Source organism: Falco peregrinus, chromosome 12, assembly GCF_023634155.1.
Source record: "Falco peregrinus isolate bFalPer1 chromosome 12, bFalPer1.pri, whole genome shotgun sequence".
NCBI classification, from domain to species: Eukaryota; Metazoa; Chordata; class Aves; order Falconiformes; family Falconidae; genus Falco; species Falco peregrinus.
The window spans coordinates 9,692,693-9,718,017 of NC_073732.1; the positions used below are offsets into that span (position 1 = coordinate 9,692,693).

The window sequence follows — 25,325 nt, forward strand, 5'->3', positions numbered from 1 at the left end:
GTTTCTGCTACTTCTGGCTCCTAGAGAGGGTGGTGGAGAAAGTAGCATAATTTTGAAATATGAAAATATTAATAGCCAAAGAGAGTGTCTATTGTATCAAGTTGCCATAAAACTCCCTGTATCCCAACCTGGTAAAAATTCCTGGATGCTTAGCTGCTTAGTGCAGACTTTGATTCAGAGATTTCTCTGTGCGGATCAGGTGCACTTCAGTTTTTTCTAAGACTTGCATCATGGATCTTGCTGCAAACTCGCAAATTTTGTTACCTTTCCTAGTACCATATGTATCTATAGTTGTTTTTAAAGGTTAAATGCGTTAAGGATGACTTGGAAAGTAGAGGTTTCCATTCTTCAGGGTAGCTGGAAGGGTCTGGATGCTTAACAAGCTGTAAGGAAACCAGTTGCTAAAACTCGGTAAGAATTTCATGTCTCATCAGTTCTCTTCTCTGGATCTCACCCATGTTTACTGGGTATTTTTGCCAGGCTTCTCGGAAATGAAACTGTTTTGCTTAATTTTGTTGCAATTCAGGACTTAGTCTGTTCCAGCTAAAGCAGCATAACAAAATTGCCAGGCAGACTGAGAATGCCAATGAGCAATCTGGCCCATTCAGCATCACATCCTCTTTCCTCCTCCTTGCCAAAGTTGCACAAGAGCCACATAACAAGGTGGGGGAAGGGAGGAGGTAGGCTTTCAAGAATAACTTTATCAAAAAGAGCTGATAAATTTGTGGCGTAGTGTGACTCTGCTGGGATATCTGCAGGCACGCGTGCACTCATGCTCATTGACACGCACAGGCAGATGTTATGTAGGTGGCCTGCAACAGGGTAGGATCGAGGGCCAGAAGATTTTTGGATTGTCCCTTCCTGGTGTAGACCAGGATGGGCCTTCTGGAGGATGGTGCTTTCTGCTTGCTTTACATCTCACCGAGGATGGTATAAGCAAAATGTGCTAATACTTCTTTCAGAGATTTTTTTATTATTATGATTTTTATTTGAAGTCTTCATAAGCTTAACAAATCTTTCCTTGAAAATATTTCCCATGTAGTTATTTCTCCACGTGGCTAGTAATGGATTATCGGATGTTTTCCAGAAATGGCAGGTGAGGGGTCTTGTCACAGGCAGGGTGTTGCTGATGGGCAGTGCCTCCCCAGGGCTGGCTTCCTTCTGACGCTGAACCCACGGGGCTGCTGTGGGCTCCGGATAGGTGGCTTCGGTCTGCTCAGGTGGAGTTGTCCTTCCAGTCGCAATGACGGTGTTTCCACTGAGCATGCAGAAAAGTTTCCCTGGCCTAACATGCTCTCCAGTACCCCAGTCTGCTTGTTTTGTATTTGTTTCTGTCTATATTCATCAATGTGCCATTGATAATGTGTTTTGCAGTGGTTTTCCTAATGTTTTCATAAAATGAGAGTTGGGACTTTCTCCAGGATTTTTCCCAGTGGTACAAAGGGATACTTGCTTTTAAATAATTTTTTCCATTTACTATTTTCTGCCTGTAACTTTTCATTATACCACGCACCAATCAGATCTTTGTGGTACAGTCTTTTCCATAACAGATGTTTTGACTCTGTTAATTGTTTTACAAAATTTGGATTATATTTGATGTAGACGCGATGGATTGCTTCCAAAGGAGGCATGATACTTTCTGGAAATCTTGACTGGCAAGTATTTCTAGAAATGGGGTTTTTTTGGGTGTTTCCCCCCCCCGCCAAGGTCTGAAGGAGTGAGCCTGTGTCTGCTGCCTGCCTGGAGCAGCCGGTGCTGAGGGCGGTGGGCAGGTGTGAGCCCACCTGCCTTCGCTGCTCCTTGTGGAAGGGTGGGTGGAGACAAAGGAGATCCCGCTGGGAAGTGCCTGCCCAGGAAGCCAAGGCCGGCTTACCCTCTGGCTCGGGGATATGGGGACAGCCAGTGCTGCTGGGCCAGGGGGAAAGGGAAAGCCTGATTAAAAAATAATAAAAAAAAAAATCCCTGACACCTTCCTTTTTGTCTTGCTTGACTATGGAATATTTAGACTAATGCAATGAATTGGCATGTGACGGCTTATAGTTCAATGGGTGCCGAGGCAGGCTGCTGGTGAGCAGGTGCTGCGCCCTGGCCGCTGTGCTCTGCGCTGAGGGGGCACCAGCTGCTGGAGGGGTGGGTGTGCAGGCCCTTGGGGGCCAGTGCGGGCCCTTGGGGGCCAGTGCGGGCCCTTGGCCCCTTGTGTGCCTGGCCCTGAGGTGCCCCCCGGAAGCTGGTGGCTGCCGCAGGCCTGTCCCATGTCCCTGCAAAGTGCTGTTACCCCCGCTCCGTCCTGGCAGGGTGCACGGGGAAAGCTGCCGCATCCCGGCCCGATGGAATTTCAGGAGCGTGGCAGGCTCGTGGGCAAACTGGGAAATGGCAGGCAAGAAACGTTAAATCACTAAATTGTAACAAGTGGCTGATATCGAGTGGTAAACCAGGTGCCACCACCCCCTCCCCTTCCTTCAGAGCTGCCCTGCCTTTTCCACAAGGGAAAATACACTTAAATAAACCTTTCGTTATTTATAATTAGATTAGCTACACGTTATTTGTTTATTTATTTATTTAAAATAAGGGGGAGAATTTGCAGAAAACAAGAGTTATCCAATCTTAAGCAGCCTGGAAGTTACCCAGCCATATGGAGATCCTTGGAGGGAAGGCTTGGCCAAGGTGCAAGAAGAAATCTATTTTATTTACACCAACTCTCTTTTCCTTGGGGAAAAGATAAAAAAGCTGAGATAATTTGAATAACAGAGAAATCTGTCTAATCCCACCTGCTGGGCCGTGTCACGGTACACCTGGAGCACCCTGGCCCTGGGCTGCCAGGGGTTGGCCCGGCTGGTGCTGTCCTGCGGGGTGCTGAGCGTCAGGGACACCCCGAGGCCTCAGGTGCAGGGACCCATTGGTCTGGTACTGCTGGTCAGCCCGTGGAGTGCTGAGCTGTGCCCATCTGGTGCTGCCCACGGCTTCTAATTTCTGGGGAAACAACAAACCCTTAGCCCAACGGTGGTGGCCAGCGAGCCCTTAGCCACCAGGCATGCGTCTGCTTCTCTCTGTATTGCAGAGCCACTCACCACCTGACGGCACCTGTGACTTTGTGGAAAAGCCACGTGAAAACGCTGATGTCTTGGGTACTTTTTGGAACCGGTGTCATCAACAGCAGCAGCCACGGCGATGGGTACCGTGAGGGGGATGGTTTGGGTGAGGAATCTGCAACGTGGCTTTTTCTCCTTGCATGTGGAAAGAAGTTTCAAGGTGTTTCTTGAAAACTTTTATTATTAGCAGTTTACTTTTAATTTTTAGTTTTCAAAGTGTGACGTAACTGGAGGAGATGCAGGTAGGTAGCTTCTCAGCCCTGCGCCAGGGATGACCAGCAGGCAGGAGGAAGGGAGCAGCTTTGCGGGGTGTTTGCCAGAACTTCTGTGGCACCTGGCACGGCTTCCCTGGGTTTGACTTCATCCCTGGTGCAGGCAGCAGCATTCTGCTCCGTGGGCTTGGCACTGTTCAGGGGTGGGGGTTGCAGGGGTCCCGGGCTGTGCCACAAGGGCTCCTCGGCAGCCCCACACGTGCCGGGACGGTGCCCGTGCAGAAGCCCTGCCTGTGCGCTCACTGGGTTTTGCCGCTGATGGCAGCTGAGGGCCAGAGGCTCCACTGGTGTCTGAGAGCCCAGGAGCCTCCCACCTGCTTCTGCCAGGAGTGAATTTTTTCCCCTTTCATAGCTTGGGGTAGGTTTTAAGGGCTAATCTAGGATAAGTGCAAACTGCACTCCAACAATTCCAAGCATTTGGATTACAGTTATTTCCATCTGTCTGTGTTTATTTACTTCTTCAAGAAAGCTCCAGTAGTACTCAGAACAGCTTTATTGTGCTAGAAATTTCTAACCCACTGTGATATGTAGATTCCTGTGCTGATTCAGTGCAGCAAAGCCTTAGAACGGCTATTCAAGACCACTGACTGACACTGTTTCACGTTTCCTTTCCCACCATGAGCTGAGGCTACAGCATACTCCCCCTCTTTGAAAGAAGTGTATGGCTTCTTTCAACTTTTATTTAATTAACTATTATTCCCCAAAGTGTTTCATTGTTTCTCTTGTATGCTCTTATTTTTTTCATTGCGTCTGTCTGTGTCTCGAGGTTTCCTACTGTATCCCCTTCCCCTTCCTGCTCTGACCAGAGCTGGCTGCGTTGGCATCGTCACATGGAACGCCAGCGGTGGATGGACTCCTGATCCTCTCTTTTTAAGGAATTTGTCCATGTGTTTGCCTCCATCACCGCTGAAAGCGGCTGCGTGGGGTGATGCCGGCCCTCTGGCAGGGAGAGCAGAGCTGTGACATGCTTTCCCATCTGAAGTGCCACAGCCCACGTCACCAGTGCAGCCAGCTGCTGAGTCAGGACTTGCATCAAAGCCCAGCAAGGCGAAGGGAGCTTTTCCTCCTAACATCAGGAGCCTTGGGATTAAGCTCTGTAAGGACTTGTTCCTTATAAACAGTGACTTTATGCAGTAAAGGTTGCTGCTGTGGTAACCTTTAGCAGAGGCTTCTGGCAATTATACCCAGTTTCCACTGTTAAATAGTCCCATTTTGGTTTTTATCCCAGCTCCACGTAAGAAACCCATCAGTGACTTGTTCGCCCTACATTTTTCTTGCTATGATTTTTTGATTTTATTGCCAAGACCTTTCTCATAGCTTTTGGAGGCAAATAGCTTTAAAGATTGATACATCTAAAACGCTTGTAGCATCTCCGTGTCTGGTATTTACCTATAATTTATAAATATTTTGAGATTAGGAAGCACGTGTTGACTGCAGGAAAAGACTTTCTATATTAACCAAGCAGACAGAACTCTTGTCAATTTTTTCTCATAAGTACAGTGAAACTTAATTCTCTTTGTTATCCCCTCTATTCATCTGTTGGCCTGTTTTATTCTGGAGCTGATACCTTAAGCCATCTCTGAGAGATTTGTACCTTAAGCCATCTCTGAGAGATTTTTGATGTGACCAGGCATCACTTCTGGAGGTGGCTGCAGAGGTGGGAGCTGTGGGCCGGAGCATCCCAGCTCCTCTGCAGCTGCAAAGGCTTATTTGTAGTGAGGTCCCCAACCAGTGTGTGATGCTGGAGAGATGAGCAAATAAGTATCACAGAGCCCCTTGTCATTGCAGCTCCTCTGGGAGTGAATACTCCTGTAGTGCTGGAGGGAACAAATAACTCAGCCCATGTGAGCCTGGCATAATTAACTTGAATTTTGTTTTTTTAATTAATTTTCTAGGCTAATAAACTGAGGCACTGGTAGCTTCAAAGCAAAAAATCTCTACTGATTTTTCTCTGCTGGTCCATGTGATGATCTTAAATGGGAGCTGTATGAATATCTTGGGGTGCATACCCCATGCGTTCATACCCTGCAAATGCACTGTAAGAAAATACAGCTGACAGTAGGCATGAAGGATGGCAATAGATATTTATACTATTTAGATATAATTTAAGTGATAGTTAAAATGTTACTCAGGGTAATTTTTATGCTGCTTTCTTCACAGCTTTATCTTGATTTTTAGCCTTGGCTGTGTGAGCGGAGGTGTGTGTGCAGTGGGATGTGCCAGTGTCCCCCTGCCAGGGGCTGGCAGCCCCAGGGAGCTGCTCACCGTGGTGCTTGGCAAGCAGTGACTGGCTTTGCCCCGCTCCCATGCACAGCATAATGCCTAGCGTCTATCGCCCACTTTGGTATGGTTCGTTTTACTTCGAAGAGCAGCATTTGTCCTGCTCTCACCTTGCAGCGCAGTCCCACGGAGCGTGGCGGGTGCGTGGCAGAGTGGGGTCCGCGCCCTGGCCCCAGCCCACGCCATGGCTGCAGCCCCGCTGCATGTCCTGCCACCCCTCCTGCCCACCTCCGCAGAGCCCTGCTGCTGGGTACAAAGGCTCCTGCTTTGGTTGTTGACCTGTTCAAACAGCGTTTGCTTTTCTCCTGGGTAAGATCTCAGTTTCTCTGCTGGTGTTGCTTTGGGGTAGGATCTTTGCAAGTTGCCCATAGATTAATGTGTTGACGTACACCATTTAGGATCCTTAACAGCTTATACTGTGTTGCAAGGTTGAGGGGGGCTTATGCATGCATAAATGAGAATAAGTTTTTTTTGTATTCACCTTTAGCTTAAAATGCCTGTAAACTGAATACTCCGATAGCTGCGAGTTGCCCATGAGACAGAGCCCTCAGGGCTCGGCGATGGTCCTCGGAGCACCTCCAGGAAGACCCCCGGGCATGGAGCATAACCAGCGTGCCTGCAGGTGGGACCACTGCTGCAGGAAGGGGGCCTGGGGGGCACAGGCTTCGAGAAGGGCATGTTTGTCTGGGGGCAAAGGAAAATGGTTGTGTTACCCACACCAGGTGCTCAGGGGACTGGCTAGTGGGGTTGCATAAACTGGGATGTGGCAGTTACTTTGAACCAGCGATGCCTGAGAGTGCAGGAGAATCCATGTGGGAGGATGAGTCATAACCGTGATGAGGAAGGGAAAGGGTGGGCAAGGCTGGTGAGCTGATGCTCCCCAGACGTAAAAAACATTCCCAGGTGCCTAACTCCTTCAAACCAGGCATCCTCCTACAACCTCACCAAGCATGTTCTTGAGGGTGGAGGAACATATCTAAATATTAAATGTACATTAACATCCAAAAAAATGAAATATCTTGACAAATTCTGAATGATACTGAGTCTCATGAGGAGACAGCTGAGCAAGAAAGGCTGCGAGCTATACAGGCAACAACTTAATTGCTTCTAGAAAAACTAGCTTTAAGAATTGCCGTCAAAGCAAGCAGAATGTATCAAGGGAGGAAGGAGATTTGAATCTGTGGAGCGTGATTCCCTCTCCACTGCCGGTGGAAGAAGGCGGTGAGGATGTCCCAGCACTCTGAGCCTGTTGTAAGAAAGGGGAAGGCTCAAGCGCGACCAACATGGATCTTCTCACCCAGACCTGGTAGGTCCCACTTAACATGGCTCTGCTTAGGAGAGCAGGCGAGTGACTCTCCTGCAGAGGAAGGATGCTTTATGCTGCTGCAGCCCTGTCCGTAAAACCTAATCGTCTGCAGTTTGGGTGAGCAGAGAGAAGCAAAACAAATGCTGCGCAGACGGATGCAGGCAGCTCTGTTCTTTCTCCAGCCAAATTTGTGAGTGCATCACCAATGTGAAGCTGCACCCAGCCAGTGCCGGCAGCCCAACTGGCAAAGGGACCGTGGTCGTTGGCACCTGCCTTTGCAGAGCTGCAGACCTACTTCCTCAGGGTAAATAAAAAAACCCCACAAGGGCCGACGTCTCATCCTGTTCACTAGCATTTGATTTTTGTGCTGGAGCTGACTCAGGTTTATTCTTTTCAGCCACAAGAGAAAAAACCCAGAACCTTCCAGGATTAATACATTGTGGCAAATGTTTGTAATTTGTCAGTGATTCAGTTACAATCATGCTTGCGTGCAAAAGATGACTCGGTGAAGAACAGTGACATTTGTTTTCCTGTGAATTTGAGAAGCTCGTGCAAGAGCAAAAACCCACGGTTCTGACCCGATTCCCTCACATTTTGTATCTAGAAAAAAGCAATACCCCTAAGCGTTGTAAAGAATTATCTCTCCAGTCCTATTTTATTTTGAAAATATTTTTAGTGTCTTCACAATAGCAAAACAAAGTTTTAAATAAATTATCTTTCTTTCTTTTTAATCTGTCCTTTATAGTTTTCCTGCTGTAGGGAGGAACTCCTGACCTCTCTCGGAGGCCATCTCCCCCCTGGGCAGTGACTCAGTCGTGCTTTGCCTTTCAGTCCTGGAGCAAGTGACAGAATGAAGGGTGCAAATCAGAAATCTCCACTTCTCAAGCCCATGTACTTTCACACCAGACTCAGAACAAAATGTGCTGGTTTGGGCTTCTCATACCTCTTTCATTTGCCTCCAACATTTCATAGATGTAAGGATTTTTTTTAAAACTGTTTTTAAGGCTAATATCAAGTTAAGCTGAAATAAGATCCGAAACAAATTTCTGCCTGAGGGTAAGGATAGTCTTGTTGCTACAATAGAGGCTGAGCAGTTGGACGTTTATTGTGTCATTGGCTTCCTGCTAGCCTCGACGTTTAATCTCTGCCACCCTTACCTTCATTGCTGAGCCGTAAACACATGTATCGAGTGTTACACCGACACAAAGCCTGGAATATACAGCCCTCGCAGTAATGGTGATTACTAAATGCATTTAGCTTTTGCTGAGGCTCTGAGACTACGGGGCTGATTTCCCCACTGTGGATATACTGTTGCAGAGGCAGCAGCATTGCAGAAGTGCTTTGACTGCATCCTCGAAGGAGAGTAGGGTCAAAGATAGCAGGGTTTCTGTTTCAGAGTGAAATAATGGGTGAGATCAGGCTGGCTGGAATTTTTCTGTGTCTCTGACCCTGTCCATGCCAAGCCCACCACCTGCATGACACGGCAGTGCCGGTTGGTTTCTGCAGCAGGGCTTCCCCCAGCCCTGGCTCTGCCATGCAGCTCCCCAGAGCTTTGCCCAGGATGAACAATTTCTGTGCCCTTGACTGAACCTGTGCTCAAATCATTTACGTTTTGAACATGGGAAAGCAGCTGAGAAATGTCGGGGCTGTGTTGTGGGCTTCCAGGGACGCAGGAGGGACCCAGCTGTGGATGTAAGCAGGGAGAAAGCTTGCTTAACACTTGAGGGAGAAGGTGGAAACAGGGGAACTTGTGGTTATGTCTGCTTTTTTCAAGCTTTATTGCTTTTGCTAACTCCCAAGCAAGCTGTGATTTAAAAATCACAACTCAGATCCCCAAATGATGAGACTTAAGAAAGTAATGAATTTGGGGTTTTATTGTTTGGTTTCCTGGTTATCTGAGACACAAAAGCCGTGGGCTGAACTTCTTCCTTTGACTGCAAGAGCAAGCAGCTTTTCTTTCTTGCCTTGTTCTTTTCTTATAGCAGCTTTGAATCCTTCTGGAGCTCTTTGAAAACCAGGCGTCAGAAGTTTGTTAGCTGATGCTAATGGGGAGTCAGAAGTGTGAATGGTGTCTTGGCAACAACTGAATAGTATGAAATGAGTATCTTAGTACAGCCTAATTAATGTGCCTAGCTAAATGGGGGGATTCGATAACTCCCTGCTTAAAGGTGCCTGGCATCACACAGGGTGCGGCCTGTACACCCCCAGTCATGGACAAATTTCCAGTATTCAAAATCCTGGTACAGAGGAGTTTGTTTCTTTCTTGGTTTCTCTTGTTCTGTAACTGCCTCGTGGGAAACCTTTACCTTTCAGCTTCAGGAAGGCAGTAATACATAGTTAATATAGATATAAGGGATCCTCATTTGGTTTTTACTTATATTTAGGGCATATTAATTGCCCCCACTTTATTGCTATAATAGAATTCTAATGTATTTTGTAATTTTTTTTGTTAACAAGATCTTGCATTTTTGCCATTTGTTTTTAAAGCTAGATTAAAACCTCCTAAATTTAATTCAGCAGAAATGCTACTGAAGTTCTGCATTACCTATGTGTAAGTGGCTATATTATATTCCTTTACTAATTAAAATTATGACATCCAGAAATTGGAGTGTGTTATCTGCCCAGCCCCAGCGTAGCCTCCTGCTTGCCTTGGTGTCATGGCAATCTCATCTCCGTGGCAGCGTTGGTTTCTGAGCATCGCTTGTAGCCATGGCAACATAGGGTGACCAGGAACTCCGAGCTGGTCTGTGCTGGGGATGTGGCAGCTCACTCCTGCTATAGTTGTTATTTTTAAGGGCGCTAGTGCAGTCTATAGCACTAGTTTAGCACGTGGGTTTTTCCATGGTATAATGAACCTACTTGACTGAAACTTAACTGGCTCTGAAATGAAGGGTTGAGTAAGCTAAGAGAAATGAAATTGAAGTGCTAATAAATTACGGGGCAAAGCCTGGGCTCGCTTCGCTCGTAAGACTTCTAAAATCTTTAATTTAGCAAATTGACTGCTTTCCTGAGCTAAATTACAGAAAGGAGCTGGGCATTTTATTTGAAGTGTCTGAGTACTGGATACCTGAATCAATGCCTGTATCTATTTATTTTTTTTTCCTTTTTGAGATTCATCTGGCCCTGAAACCAGTCATGAGGGGGAAGAAAAAACCCAAAACCAAACAGCAAAAAACCTAAAAGAACAACGGGGTGTTTTGGCAGTGACCTAGGATTGCCCCCACTGAGCTTTCCAATGATGAGACAGGACCTTTTATAGCTTTCCTCTGTATGAAGTATTGAAGCTTGTTGTGGTCTGCTGGGTGCTGAGGAGAGGGTCTGGATGGGATGTGTTGGAGAGGATGGGGATGGCAGGGTTGTACCAAGAGACCAGCAAACATGAAACCCTGAGACCTGGAGGTGTTACAGCAACGTCTGCAAAGGGGACAGATTTGTGGTAACACAAATATGGTGTTTGGGGGCACTGTGAAGAGGTGACCAACCCTCCTTGCTGTTGATATCGATGGGATATGAGGTTATGAGGCTGGCAACATACAGAGCAGAGTTAGTGGGAATTATCTAGAAAAGGATTTCAGTATTAAGCCTAAAGAGCAGAATATGATTCATTGTAGAAAAGCAAACCGACCCAGTGACTTCAGTGGGAAATGACCCCTGTGAAGATTTGCTGTGTCTAATGAAATTGAGCAGTTCACCGGCTGAGCCTGGACCTGTTGATTGGCTGTAATACAACAGATACTTTCTTGAAAAATCAGATGTAGTGGGTCCCTGTGAGAGCACTCCTGAGGCTGTGAGTGTCCTACCTGGTGCTTTCAGGATCCAGTAACGTCATGTAATACATGACATAATCCAGCCTGTCCCTGCCTCCAGAGGTTGCTGCAGGAGCCGGTGTGGGGTGCAGCAGAGGCAGGGCAGAGCCCTGTCAACACCAAGGGTGATTGGCCTCTGCATTGACCCTTAAATCTGCTGCTTCTCTGGTACTGAGCTCCCAATTTAATAGTGTGCTTTTCAAGCTCGACAGCAACAACAAAAGTCTGACCCCTAAGAATTTCTAGAAACTGTGGTTCAAAAATGGCATGGCATCCTCAAGGGTTTGCAATCTGTGTCCAGTTCTGAATGATTTTGCATCTCTCTTTATCCTTCTGGTAACTGGAAGATGTTATTTTTTTTTTTTATTTGCTCCCACATTACACAGGAGACCAGAGCAAAGCTCCTCTGCTCTCACTGCCTCAAAATCGCAGCCTGGCACAGCTTGTCACCCAGTTTCAGGATGCTTTTGTACTGCCTACTCTTTAGTTAACTCCTACCGTAGTCTTCACAAAGTCAGCTTGATGTTTAAAAAGAGACTTTATAATAGACCAAAACATGATGGGAATTGATGGAAATATTTTGGTTTATCTTGTTAGTTCTTGGGTTTAGGAAAAAATAATGATGAATTCAGATGTGTTGGTTGCTTCAGCAGCAAATCATAAAGCTTAATCGCCAAGACTCCTTAATCTCAGATAACTTTTTTGAGAGTTTTTGGATTTTTTGCTTATGCTGCTAGCTAATCCTAATGCTGAGATTATTACACTCACAGCAAACAAATCTACATCCTCTTTTTCATTTTAATCTGTTATTCACAAACAAATTAATCCAGAGGAACGTTTTCTAGGTCTGGGCTCTAATCCAAGTAAGCTATATCAGGTAATGATGACTTGGGCAGAGAACCTTCCAGAACAGATGCACCCATGTCTCATTGAGAATGAGCAACTATTTAAAAAAAAAAAAAAAAAAAAAAAAAAAGTCTGACTAAGCCATGTCTGAATGTTTAGGGAAAGGAGGAGAGTTAGCAGCACAAGGGGCGATGGCTGGAAGCATTTCTGGAATGCGCCTTGCACCAGCCCCAGCATCAGCACCGGGCAGAGGCAAGGGGCTGAGCCACACAGCCCCAGGGAGCTGCAGCAAAGAGAGGATATCTTCTGGGAGAAGGAAGGAACTGGTTCTGACAGCTCTTTCTTCAAGGGAGGTATTGGGAAAACACTTGGAGCTCTGCAGAGCTGTCCCAGCTGAGTGCACTTCACAAATGTATGGGGTGTGATTGCTATTTCAGGGCTCAGAAAAATGCGAGGTATCTTGCTACAGGCAGCGATGTGTTTTGATATGACATTGTTTGATATAAACATTATGTTTATAACCAGAAATGTCAGCGAAAAGCCATAGGTGACATGAACAAGTAATATGGATCTGTGGTGCTGAGTAACATGTGCACGTATTTTTTGTTGTCTTAGTGTTATTTAGACTCTTCTTAACATCTCTTTTCTTTCTCCCTTCCCTCTCTGTCCCTACAGGCAAGTAGGTGGATCTTGGAGGGTTTTGAAGGAGATGCTTGGCAACTTGGTTTGTGAAGGACATTGATGGTGAAAGCAAAATATCATGGGAGAAATCAAAGGAGAGGGACAAGAGTCACAGATGGAGAAGGTGGCGGGAGGTTTAACTCAGAAGGAGGTAAGCTCTGCAATGTGGGTAAGGACTACACGAGTTCCATTTTTGAAGCAGCGGCTTCCAGTTTGCATTTTCAGTTCACACGATTTGATAGATGAGAGTGGTCTGTGTCCACGTCCCTTTGCAATACATGGAGCATGAAGTGGAGCCCGTGGGGCAGAGGGAGCCAGCCAAATCATGTGGAGGTGGCTGGGGGTAGCAGACCTCCTCTGGGTTTTGGCTGACCTGGGCTGAATGGCTTGGCGGGGTGGAGGTCGAGACCATGCAGAGGAAGGGTCAGAGAGAGGGGGACGTGGATGGGTCACGTGGAAGAGACATAGTGTGGTAGGGAAAGGGAGCGACACTTGGAAAACACACTGATTAAATGGTTTGTGTGCATCCCCTGCCATGATGGGTGCAGACAGGGTGCCCTGGGGTTGAGTGAGCAAGTGACGGTTAAGAAAACCAACACAAAGTTTCCACACCCCATATTCTTTTGTAAATGGGTAGCAGCATGTTACGCAGTGTCGTTCTTCAGGATCCTTGCTGAAGAAAGCAGCAAACAGATTCCTTGCCTGCAGTGCAACAGCAAAGGGAACACAGACCCTGCTGTGCTGAGCCCTTTCATCTGCCGGAGCGCTATTTCTCTTCCCTAAGTGGATGATTTATGTGAGCAACCACTGCACACCATGAACTATATTTACAACTAGTACAGCAGTTATGTTGCTTTCAGGAATTCCTTTAACACTTTAGTTTAAGAATTGATTAGTACTCCATTGATGCTTGAACACTCAAATGCTTATGGGAGAGTTGGGAAATTCTGTGAATATGGCTACATCAAAATTCTGTAGTTACGTGACTCAGAGGAGTATTAATTCATTCTATGTGTCTAGGTGTATTTTTTTTGTATTTCCCATATTGAACAGCAGTAATTTTTTTCCCCCAAACACACTGCGCTTCCAGAGCTTGTTAGGAAAGTGCAGAATCCTGTATCTGTGCAGAACTCCGCATTTCCTGCTGCTTCCTACAGATGAGCAAAATACCAGCCTCATATGAGGAGCAAAAAGACCACACAAGACCACATGTTGTTTACTTTGAGCAGCCAAGAGAGGAGAGTGTTTTCCCCTGAGTTCTAAAAGCATAATTCCATCAAACCAATGGTTGCTTTTGCTTTAACAAAATGCATTCAAGAAGGGATGGTATCTCACCACAGAGGCATGAATGCCTGCACTCAAAAAAGTAAGCTTGCCCCTGATTAGAGTAGGAATTTACCTGTTACTAAGTTCCTTTTCTTGGTATTACCTTTTAAAAAATAATTTGGGAAGTTTATTTTGATTTTTTTGATGTTGATCAGTATTGCAGTGTTGTGTGCTCTCTCGCTCTTTCTGTTCAACACATGGCATGGGAACAATTTTCCACAGGGTGATGTGGCTGTGGACCTTATGGGGACACAGCAGTGGTTCCCAGAGGGCTGCACACCTTCTCTCTGTTCTGTTTGATGCCACATGCACCCATGGGGCACACCTAATCTGCAGATTGCAAACTCGCTGCGCTGGTGAGGAGAATGTCAGGAAAGCTTTTCCTTGGGCTTTTCCAGGTCTCTTGGAGCTCTTGTGAAACTTCTTTCATGTGGGAGGTTGTGGGGAGCTGTTACATCGATCAGGTTCCTAGTAATGGAAGATTACATCCTTTGATCTCCATCAGATGTCCACGCAAGGCTGGATTACCAGTGCTTATTTTAACTGGAAAAAATGAAGATTTTCTGTCAGTTGAAAAGGAAGAAATCCTGTTCTGTTAAAGCTGGCATGACCCTGTATTGCATACAACCCATTCCATACATTATGCATTTAGGGACTCATCCTCTGCATACTCACAGCTGTGGCTCTGTGGACTAATACAGAAATATAGCAACGGATCTTAGCTCATTTTCAGGAATAGTTTTAACTTCTTGTATCCAGGCACTAAAAGGGTAAGCCAGACCTTACAGGATCCAAAGGGAAACTGCAGATGGGTTCCTCATTTGAGACTGGGAGTTCAGCCTTGGATTTCAGATTTCCCTCCTTTACCTTGCAGCATCCCTCCCTTTGGAGAGGGTGGATGTGCTGTTGCTTCTTCTTTTGTATGCTTTCTGTCCTCTTTGCTGAGCACCTGAGGTTCATCCCAATTGATGCTATTTACACCCCAGATCACTATTTTGTGTGTGTTGTGTTTTCCAAAGCAGACTTTTGGAATAAGAATACAAATAGCTGTTCTGAATATTTTATGTTCTGAAAGTGAGTACAGTCAACAGATGCCAAATATATGTAATAAATCAAACTGAAGTGCTGTCTCAGTTGCTTCAGCTTGAAAGGGGACTGCTGTGGGAAAAGGCAGTGATGAAACCTAAACTGCTTTTGCAATCCCATGAAGATTCAGGTCAACAAGGTTGAGAGCAGAAATTAACGGAGTGTGATGTTTGCTGCAATAGCTACAGAAAATGTGGAGGTTTCACAACAAAAACTCAAAAGGAGCATTGCAAACGGACACGATACTAAGTGCCTGATGTAGTACAAAAGCCTGAGGGCCTTGAACATCGGAGGGAAAGAGGGCTTAGCATCTGGTATCCATGTGAAAGTGAAAAATCTTGTATGTGCTGAAGGTCACAGTGACCTGGGATGCTGTGCTGACATGGCTGTGAAACAGCACGGACTACTTTTTACTTTGCAAACAAATTTTCCAGGATTGGAAAAAAACAATAATGAAGAGAAATGTAGCTTCTCTTCTAAGACCTCGCAAGTGGTTTCACTTCAGCTGGGCTGGATGTGTGCCACTGAGAAAGCACTGTCTGTCCCTTTCATCTCTGCTCTACACCTGTTTCTGGGAGAGGAGAGTGAACTTACCTTTGCATGCGTTTTCCCTCCTTGGGAGGATGCAAAGATCACTGTGACACTTGTTGTATTCTTTGTTGTGTGCTGTCACAAGTTCCTAAAGGGATAGAATTGCTTTTGTGGTGAATGTCATAACGATCTCCCTTTTTTCAATCTCTTTTGAACAGTCTGTATTCAACCCTGTCCTCAAAAGCAGTGTTAAAGATTAATGTGAAATACCCCTTAGGTACTGGCAGGTACTTTAATCTCAAGGTAGAAAACTAGATGCAGCCCATGGAGGAAGCCAGGCTGGTACCTTATTAGAGGAGTATTCCTCACACTCAGCAAACCCTGCAGGATTCAGTGGGAGTTCTGGGCATGTGTCTGTGGCAGAACTTGCTTATCAAGATGTTGGGGTCTTTAACATTTCTTGATATACGAAAATTAAAACCGCAATGCTGTGGCTTAGTACGACTAAGCACCAACTGCCTCCTGGACTTCAGAGTCTGTTGTTTCCCCAGTAGTTAAATTTTTGTCTGGTTTTTTTTTCCTTCTCAAATTCTTTGAAGTGTGGTGGACTTTGAGAGCTGTTACACCTCTGTGCCAGTGCAAGTGAAGTCACTGGGTGTGTGAGCCTTGCCCCGTTCATTTCATGAGAGAGCATCCTGCTCCCCTGTTCTTGGTTTCTTATGCTTCTCCTTTATTTCTTATGCTTCTCAACTGCTGGCATATGCTGAATTTTTCAGATAATGAAAAATCTCTAAATGAACAACAACAAAAAAAAAAAAAAGAAAGAAAACTGAGGAGAGATCTTCATGCTGCCTGCAGAGGAATGTTTCAAAACCCCCGTAAATATTCATTCATATCCCTTCACCTGAGATTTGTCAGAAGCCTTCTCTAATGCAAATCAAAATGCTAATTCTGAGCAGATTAGTCAGAAGCCCTTCAAAGAGGAGAGGATGAATGGTCCTACATAAGGCACCTTTCCATAGCTGGAGGAGTGTAAGTGCTGTCTCCTTGCTGAAGAAACAGAAATGTGTGTTTGGATTTGTCAGTGAATTTCTTCTAAATACTGCTAATCACATTTAGAGATTCTTGTTTTGGTTTTTTTTTTTTTTTTTTTAAATTTAGTATGCTGCTGTTTTAAACCCCATGTAGAGTCAAATGTATTGAACACAGTTGATTGCATACAGTGCAACTGAATCTAGCATTTGAGAGCAAAGAAAGCTTTCAGTTTATTCTGTTTTTAAAGGTAGTGCATCCAACAGATAATTCTATTCGGGGTGGGGGGTGGGGAAGGAATAAGAAAAGAAAAAGCATTTTCAGTTCAAGCATACCTATGTCCTTTGTGCCACATGAAAGCCAAAAGGTAAGATAATATGAAGTATAAGTTTCACAGAATCACAAATAAAATAAAAATAAAATTTAATTTTATTGTACAGAAATGTATGTTGACAAAATAACTTTGTAACCTGTTTCAGCTACAGGAAAGAGAATTGAGAGTGTGAGGACATTGGACTCAGATTGTCATATCAGGCCACTGAAAGATTTTGATTTTTTTATATGTAATTTCTTATTATTGCTATCATGAGTTACCTGTTTCCACTCTGTTTATCTTCAGTCACTCAGAGCTTTCTGAAATTCGGTTTAGAGGTTGAAAAGAAATGCCCTATCCCAAAACACCAAGATTTGCACAATGCATGCCCTACAGTTAAATTCAGTATAAACAGTTATTACAGCTATCATTGAGGTTTTCTGTTGCTTGTCATCTCTCAGGATCAGAAACCAATTTGCGTTACAGATCTTTGTTGTGTGCTTGGAGTGCAATTGCAATACTCCAGATGTGACTTCTGGGAAATCTCTTGCCACTACTAGAGTTGAGAGCATTAGGGCAGATGGCCACCTTGGCTGTGAGGTGCTTCTGAACCCTGTATTTGCTACTATTGATGAAAATGGAAAGTTTTTGCTGCTCTGGGTGCAGGGAATGCCTGAGAAACTTGAAGTTTCATGATATGGGGAATTGCTATGAAGGTTAAATAAAATTTGAATTAAAGAAAGCTAAACCCTGAAGTTGGAGAGAAGGCTTATTGTATGCATCGTCTGGAGTTATATTTGCATGTGAAAGACTGTAAGGTAGCAAGGCAGAACTGTAGCATTTTACTAAGCTTTTCACAGTTAATAACTGGGCAGAGCGTTACTTCCATGTTGTGGATGACACTGAGAAAACAGCCACCTTCCTCTGGAAGTTGCTTGTGTGAAGTATATAAAAAATCATCATCTATTTCTGCAGTATGAAAAATAAGGAGGAGTGATGGAAAATGACACTGAACCTAGAGCTGTGTGAGAATTGCTCAGCTGCCAGCCCAGCCGTGTGCTCCTGCTGTTGTGCTCACAAACGCGATGGTTATTTTACCTTTTCAGGTAGCAATCTGCAAGTGCGCTACCAGGCTGCACCCTCACAGCACATGCAATTTGGAGATATTCTTAATTTCACAAGTGGGTGAACTGAGGCATAGAAGTGTTGAAAGCATATAGTAAAGCTCATAAATTTCATACTGTAAGTAGGCTTTTTAGCAAGGAGACACATGACTTGTGTCAGGCTGCTACTCATTCCCTACTTTAGGAATGAGTGCATGACTTGCTGCTTTTGAGCGAACCCTTTTATTCCAACACACTCACAAGCTTCACTTGAAATTGACTCTGCGTTGTACAGAACTTGAAAGGAGCAGGGACCGTGCCTGATCTGACATTCACTTGAGGTGAGAGACTGCCATTAACTTTAGGAATCAGGTCCTCAGTGAGGCGTGTGTTTTACAACGGGACCAAAAGTCAGTATGTGCATCTCAGCATGGCAGGTCTTTAAACGCAAGACCAAATCAAGGGCACAAGCATCCCATTCATTGTGTCTTTCTTTATGGGGTCAAACCCAGCTCTTGACGCCTAATTTTACTCTAACTGAAATCTTATATGAGAGTGGAAAATATTTATCATCTTTGCTGTCCTTTCCCAGCTGCTGTGCCTGGAAAGTTTAAATTATAACTAAGTCAGTATTTGCATGGCAAAACTTTCCCTCCTTTTTCTCCCTAGTGGTAAATACCAAACCATTACTTCCATTAAAGGTCCATGTGCAGGGAGAAAAAACCCCAGCTCCTCTGTTCTTCCCATTTCTCTTTTCTTTCCTTTTTTTCAGATGATTACTCCAAAAATGCATATGCTTGGATACTCCTTAGAGTGAAACTGTTAGCATACATTTACTAGACAGGCTCAGCTTCTGGTAGGAGCTAGCCCTTTATCAGTTGTGTCTTGTATCTTTATTTTTATTAACCCCCTAACTGCAAAAAGAAAGATAAATGCAGCATCAGGCCATGGATTAGCCTGTAATGAAGGGTTAGGCATGTATTTTCCATGGCAGGGAATCTTCAGGGAGTCATCTGAGTGTCTAAGGATGTTTCATGTTGTCCTCATCACGGATTCTGTCCTTGTTCAGTTTTCTGACTATCTTCACATTTTGATTTGGAGAAAGGGCTCACATTATACTATCCCTTAGGCTGTGTTGTGAAGAATTCCTGCCCCATGGGATGCCTCAAGCTTCAACTTTTGCGTCCTTTGGTGACGAAGGTTGCTGCCACAAAAGGCTCTCTAGGAGACAAGGACATTGAGAAAAAAAACTGGCATCAGCAGCTACGTTGTGACCTTTTCATCATTGCAGTGCCTGGCTGTTGCTCTGCTTTACTAGTCTGAATATTTTCCAAAGGGGGAATCTGAAAGGTGGGAGCAACAGCATGAAGATTATTCTTAAATGTTATAGCCTAGGTTGGGATTCATTTAAAGAAGGTGAAGAGGAACATGTGAAAGGCAATTGCAGGAAGTGTAAGAGATCTGTAAGTGAAATTTCAGGGAAATTCTGTGAAGATTGGGGAAAAAAATTGATCTGAAAGGAAGAAAGAAACCTCAAAAAAGAAATAGCTAGTAACCTTAACTCTGGGGGGGGGGGAGTGTGGGGGGTGTGGGTGTGTGGGGGCGTGGTGGTGCAGGCAAAGAAAGACTTCAAATTAAGCAAGTATTTTTGCCATGGTCAATGGTTTTACAATACAATTTGCAACAAAAGTAATTTTGAAACACAAACCTAATAGGCTCCAGTTTTCATTTTTTTAGGTCTTGTTTTTAGATGAAAGTATAGTTTCTACAGGGTACAGCTTGAGAAAGCAGACTTATGGCACCAGTAAGCAAGTGGCATATGTTTTTCAGGTGGTTAATCCCCAGTGTTTTCCTATCCCTCCTCTTCATGTCTATAGAAAGCTCAGGGATTCCTTCCAGGCCTTTTTAAAATTAAACTGTTTTTCAGAGTCATGGGCTAACAGATGGAAAAGAGTTGGTGTCATCAGCTAGCCAAGGTAAACAGAGTTTTCAGCAATAACTGCATAAATATGCAATTCAGTCATCTTTCAGTTGAACTTCAGGGGATTTCATAGATCTATGGATGTAACTGACCCATCTTCCTGTGCTCCTGTTGGGTGCTGCAGTTCATCGTGGTAACCTTGTACTGGGCTTCACCTACATGAAGAATATGAGGCTTTGGAATAAATAAGTGATTCTATTCACTCTGCTGGCTCACTGGTGGGAGCTGTGGAGTGTCAGCACCTCTGGGTGTCTGAAAGCACTTTTCATGTCAAGGGGAGTGATTACCTGTACATAACACTGACCGCAGGAGGCAGCAGGACAGCCTTTAGGTGGTCTCATTCCCAGGATCAAGCAGCTTCAGAGCTGGTTTCATAGGGTGTCATGAGCACAGAGAAGGGATTTCTCCTTGTACTGAGCCAATTTTCATTGACCCAACAATGCTGGGCATTTCCTCAACATTCTGTGAAAGTCCTGCATAAAAGGATGTTGATAAAACCTGACATATTGTCTTTAATTTTTCAGATTCCAAATTTCTGGAGCTGAATGGGGGAGCAAATATCACATGGAACTGAGAAAGATGTGAAATAAAAATTCCCCAAAGTTAGCTAGTAAATCCAGAGACTTGCTCTGCGTTATGCTTTAGCCTACCAGTTACTGTGCTCTTGCTCCCTGCTCAGTAATTTGTCAGGAACAGGGAAGAAGAATCCAGACTTGGCAAGCTGGTGCTGCAGACAGATTTTGTCAGATGAAATCCCAGCAGACATTAGTCCAACATCAACAGCTCCTGAGCTATCACATGGGAATGCGCAAGGAGATAAAACCAACATCCTAAAGGGTGGATCCTCTATTTTAAGGGACAGAGAAGGGAATCTGGCTAATGTAACTTTTTTCCTTTCTTTGTGGAGTTGTTCGGAGAAAAGATGGAAAATGCTGGTTCTAAACACAGATACAATTCTGTCTTTCCTTGAATTCTTCATTTCATTTAAAGTTGCTGAACTCCTCCCTCTTGCTTTTTCCTACATGTGAAGAGTGGTTAATCCTATCTCTGCCTTTACCTCAGAGGGATTGTGAGGGCAGAGCTTGGAAAAGAATTTGCTGTCTATGCAAAGAATCCACAAGTGGCTGCGGGGGCAAAAAACCCCAGACCTACCGTTGGGAAACTCTAGCACCAGTCAACTACTTTCTGGAAGTGGAGTGTTCCGTTACATAAACATCCTTGGGACTTTGCAAAAGGGGTGACATTCACATGTGGGGCCTGACTAATTGGGCTTTGTGTGTGAAGAACGGGGATGGAGAGGCTAAGGAAGTGAAATCCCCAAGGTGCAAGCTGGGCCTCCTTCTTCCCATGGCCTGTGCTGTTGCTTACGTGTTGAAAAGGGGTCTCAGAGCCTCCTGTACTACTGAGCTGATGACTGGGAACTTTGCGGGCCCCACAACCCAGCCTGCGTCCTAACTCTGCCCTGCCCAGCGGTCTAGGAGGCATCCTGCTCAGCCCAGAAACCAGCTGCAATAGCCTCCAGCAGGCACTTAGAGCGTCCCTCTGCCCAGAAGCTGTGAAACTCCTCTCATACTAAAATCTGCATTAACTCAGTGGTCGCGGTCTGTTTAGGCATAAACAGCATGCAGACCGCGTAGCTCTTGGCTGCTTCTACAAACAGTGGGAGAAAGGAGCTGCTAACTTCAGGAGCTCCGAGTTGCTCCCCGGAGCAGTCTGCACCCTTCCAGTCATGTGGGGAACCAAAATGCCATAGTTGCTGCTTCGATGGCTGAAGTTATGTGGCACCAGCATATCCATCCAAAACTCACCTGAGACCCAGGGTGCAGTCCTCCCAGCCCCATACCTTGTGGCAAAGGAGCTGCAGCATGAATGGAAAGTCACCACTTTGTTTTGTACGCACTTTGAAAGGCTTTGTCACTAGTCCCAGGCAAAGAAAATAACCTGTTTCGGCCCCTATCTCTTCAGGAAAACTATGTATAGCAGGCATGTAAATAACTTGATAGTGTCTATTATAAAATTCAGATGTATATTTTTCCATATTTTATGACAAACAGAGAATAATCGTGTGCAGGTTTTCCATTTTGCATAGCAGTTCTCAGGGTAACAGGTCAGATTTAGCAATTAGAATGGCAGTGAGAGGAATAGATTCCCAAGCTGAAAGAGCCAGTGCTGAACTGGTTAGGAAAGAGTAAAATCTGAATTCCCAACTCTTTTTCTTTTCACAGCTGTTAAGAGTTCAGTGGGTTGAACTGCAATCCTTCAAGTTCGTCTGTTGACTCCAACACAAAACTATTATAAACTGTGCCTCTAAAACACGTGATGAAACATTTCTTGAGAGCTATTTATTCCAACTGCAGCAGAGGAAAGTTTTCAGAACACCCGGCATTTGGTAGAGGAAAGGTCTCTTGAGCTTTGCAAAAGGAGGAATTATTTGCATACCGAAGTAAGTTGCTTTTTGATATTTTTTTTCCTGCAGCACTGAATAAAATAATACTTCTAACTTCCCCCTCCCCATGGAAGCATGGTCAAGTAGCACAAAACTATATTTAAGTGCCTAGTGGAGTATTTCTGTATGGTTTTCTTTCTTTAATCATGTGGATTCAGGGCTTTATATTTCAGCATAGAACTCAACATGATTTAATATTATGCATTTTCTTTCCTTTAATACTTTCTGTATCTGATTAACAGTTCATTCACTTTAATGTTAACGCAGAGGTATGATAGACTGCAAGCTTCAATCAGGTGTCTGTTTTGCAAGCTTGCAAGCTATGAGTAGCAAGGAATCGTTTGGGGGTATCTTTTTTAAGATGTTTCTTTTTTATCTTTGAAGTTTGATCTTACATATACCCACGTTCTCCTCCAGGCTTTAGCTGTGGTAAAACACTTTCCATGCTGAAGATGGACCATGCAAACATAACCCAAGCCATGCTTGATGCTGAATCCCGCAACACAGAGAAGAGCAACAGCAACGAGTATTTTTACATTTTGATCGTCATGTCTTTCTATGGGATCTTCCTGATAGGAATAATGCTTGGCTACATGAAATCCAAAAGAAAAGAGAAGAAGTCCAATTTGCTTCTGCTTTACAAAGATGAGGAGAGAGAATGGGGGGAAGCTGTGAAGCCTCTACCAACCATATCGGGGCTGAAATCTGTTCAGATCCCCATGATGCTGAACATGCTGCAGGAGAGCATGGTGCCGTCCCTGTCCTGCGCCATCTGCTCAATGGAAGGCAGCAGTGTGAGCTCTGAATCCTCCTCCCCAGACGTGCATTTCACCATCCAGGAGGAAGTGCCGGATGCTGAACTGGGGGAAGTGTCAGAAATGCTCCTCAATGAGAGCAGCGAGGGATCTGTGGAAAACATCCACAAGAACTCCTAGCACTTGCAGGGCTCCCTTGATCAGCTGCCAAAGTGTGAGTGGAGCTCCCACTAAGAACTTGTGGTTCTACTTTCCTGCTCTCCAATGAACTCTGAACAGGTATCCGTGCCCCCGGGCCCGAGGTGTTCCTGAGACTGGCAGGACAAGGAAGCAGTGGTATCCAACTCCAAAGTGTAACTTGCACATAACTGGGATGCTTCATTTTAATTTTTCCATTATTATTTCTTACCATAAGAGCTAAGAACAACGAGAATATATATATATTTATATTTATATTTATATATATATATATATTCTCTAATGGGGTAACTATTACTGGCCTGTCTCCGCATATTTCAGAATTCTGCAAATATCTGGGAAATGGTTAGGGAACCTAATGCAAGTGCCTGGCTGTTAAAGACAATGGGTAATGCTCATTCACAGAAAACTGTGATAGACTAGAAGTACTTTTACTGTGTTTTCTTTATAACAAACAACAGCCAACACCCGATTTGCTCAATGAGGCCATAAAACCTGAAAAATTGTTGATGCTGCAGTTGAAGGGAGATTGCAGCATGGTTGTAGACTAACTTCAGGCACAGAAAGAATGAAAGAAAAAAAATAAAGGTACCAAATTTCTAGGAGGTATGTAGAGCCCAGTTTCAGATCCATGCCACTATATCTATCTTTGCTTAAGTTGTACCTGTACTGACTGGGTCGGGTTCACCAACTTCTGCTGCAATCCAGTCTTTAAACTAGCCAGTTGCTAGTAGGAAAAGTGGTTTTATTATTTGCTTTTGTATTTTTATTATGTATATGTACATTTGATCACTAAAGGCAAAGATCTGTAAGTTACAGGAGACATTAAAAGATCTTTGTTACAAGGTGTAAGATGTAGAAAGGCTTGAACAAATGCTGCTCTGTTACTCCCCCTTGAAAAATAGGTGGAATTCAGAATAGAATTTAACCTAGCAAGGGTGGAATCCTGGCCCCACCGAAGTCATCAGCAGAGTCCTCCTGATGTCAGGGGACATGCACAAAGTTTTGTGCCTATCTGTTGGACTTAAATTCTCCATTTGAGGCCAGTACAACTGTGCCCATTTACATCATTAAAGAATCTCGACTTTCTGCCCTATTTAATCCAGTGTAGATAAACATTGCATTGCAGTTTTTTTAACCAGCTTGCATGTGACACATGCATTTCTATAAAGTCATTGGTAACTAGTTTTGGAAACTACCACAAACTACACACCCCTCGGCCCCTCCCCGCCCCCCCCCCCCCCCCCCAGTTTAATGGTACTGTGTTGTGTTTTTTTTAAATGCTCATGAAATTAGTTACTAAATTATTGCACTGTTAAAAGAAGTAAGAACAAAAAAAAAAAAAAGAATTAATAATTCAATCATACCTTATATTTTATAATAACTTATTACAATGTTTGATTCTGAAGCATGAGGGCTGAAGAGCCTGAATCTAAAGCACTGCACAGCAAAATGTTTGCAAAATGTCTTCACCTATTTCCTGTGCTAAAATAGCTCTGTGATTTAGCCACTGGCATTAGAGCTTGAGAGACAGCTTGAAAAGTATGAATGCTGAACAGCAGGAACAAACTGAGGCAAGAGGCTGCTGTACTTCTCCATTTGGAAGGGAGAACTCTGCTTTTGACTTGGAGGGTTAACATGATGTAGCCTGCAGAGGTATCACTGTCTCTCTCTAAAGGCAGCAGAACAAAGGCTCCATTGTGCTCAGAAAGGGCCTGATTCAGTCCAGACTGAAGGCAGCCGGAGTTTTTCCATTGACTTCAGTGAACTTTGGATCAGACCATATAAAGCTTTTTGGTAGATTTACTCCAAAAGGGGCTGTTTTAAGTTTGAGAGAAGCCAAATTAAGTTTGGCACTTTGCCTGGAATCACTTGAATCCTGAAACTTTCCAAATGAGACTGACATGCGCAAGTTGTCACATTTTCCATTGCTTTCTCTTTCGTCCTTTTACTTTTGGTATATATGTATTTGTATCTGTAAAAAACCGATGTATATAATTCCTAACATTGAGTTGTATATAATTGTCTCATGTATTTAAAGTTTATTGTTTCTACTGGCACTAATTTTTATTTAAATAAAGAAACACGTTTCCTGGAAAAGTTTCCATGTTTGTTCACTAGGTCAAATAGATTGCCAGTAACAAGACTGGGCAAAATATCTACAGAATCCTTTTCTTAGGCTCTTTTTCAAAATGATTCTTTGTGTTTGACAGTACTGCAGTGTTGTGGGCTGAATGCAGGGCTGAGCTGCGCACTGCAAATCTGCCTTGGGTC

General features: G+C 44.2%; 1 protein-coding gene across 1 annotated transcript; it reads left to right on the forward strand.

Moving 5' to 3' along the window:
* Window positions 1-21,880: 21,880 nt before the first annotated feature.
* Window positions 21,881-23,638, forward strand: KCNE4 (potassium voltage-gated channel subfamily E regulatory subunit 4). The gene is made up of 2 exons (XM_027779472.2): window positions 21,881-22,095; window positions 22,516-23,638. The coding sequence occupies exon 2, from the start codon at window positions 22,542-22,544 to the stop codon at window positions 23,031-23,033; it is 492 nt and encodes a 163-aa protein (XP_027635273.1). The 5' UTR covers window positions 21,881-22,095; window positions 22,516-22,541; the 3' UTR covers window positions 23,034-23,638.
* The last annotated feature ends 1,687 nt before the right edge of the window (window positions 23,639-25,325 follow it).

Coding starts and splice junctions, on each gene's coding strand:
- KCNE4 (XM_027779472.2), top strand. CDS start 22,542: ATGCTGAAGATGGACCATGCAAACATAACCCAAGCCATGCTTGATGCT.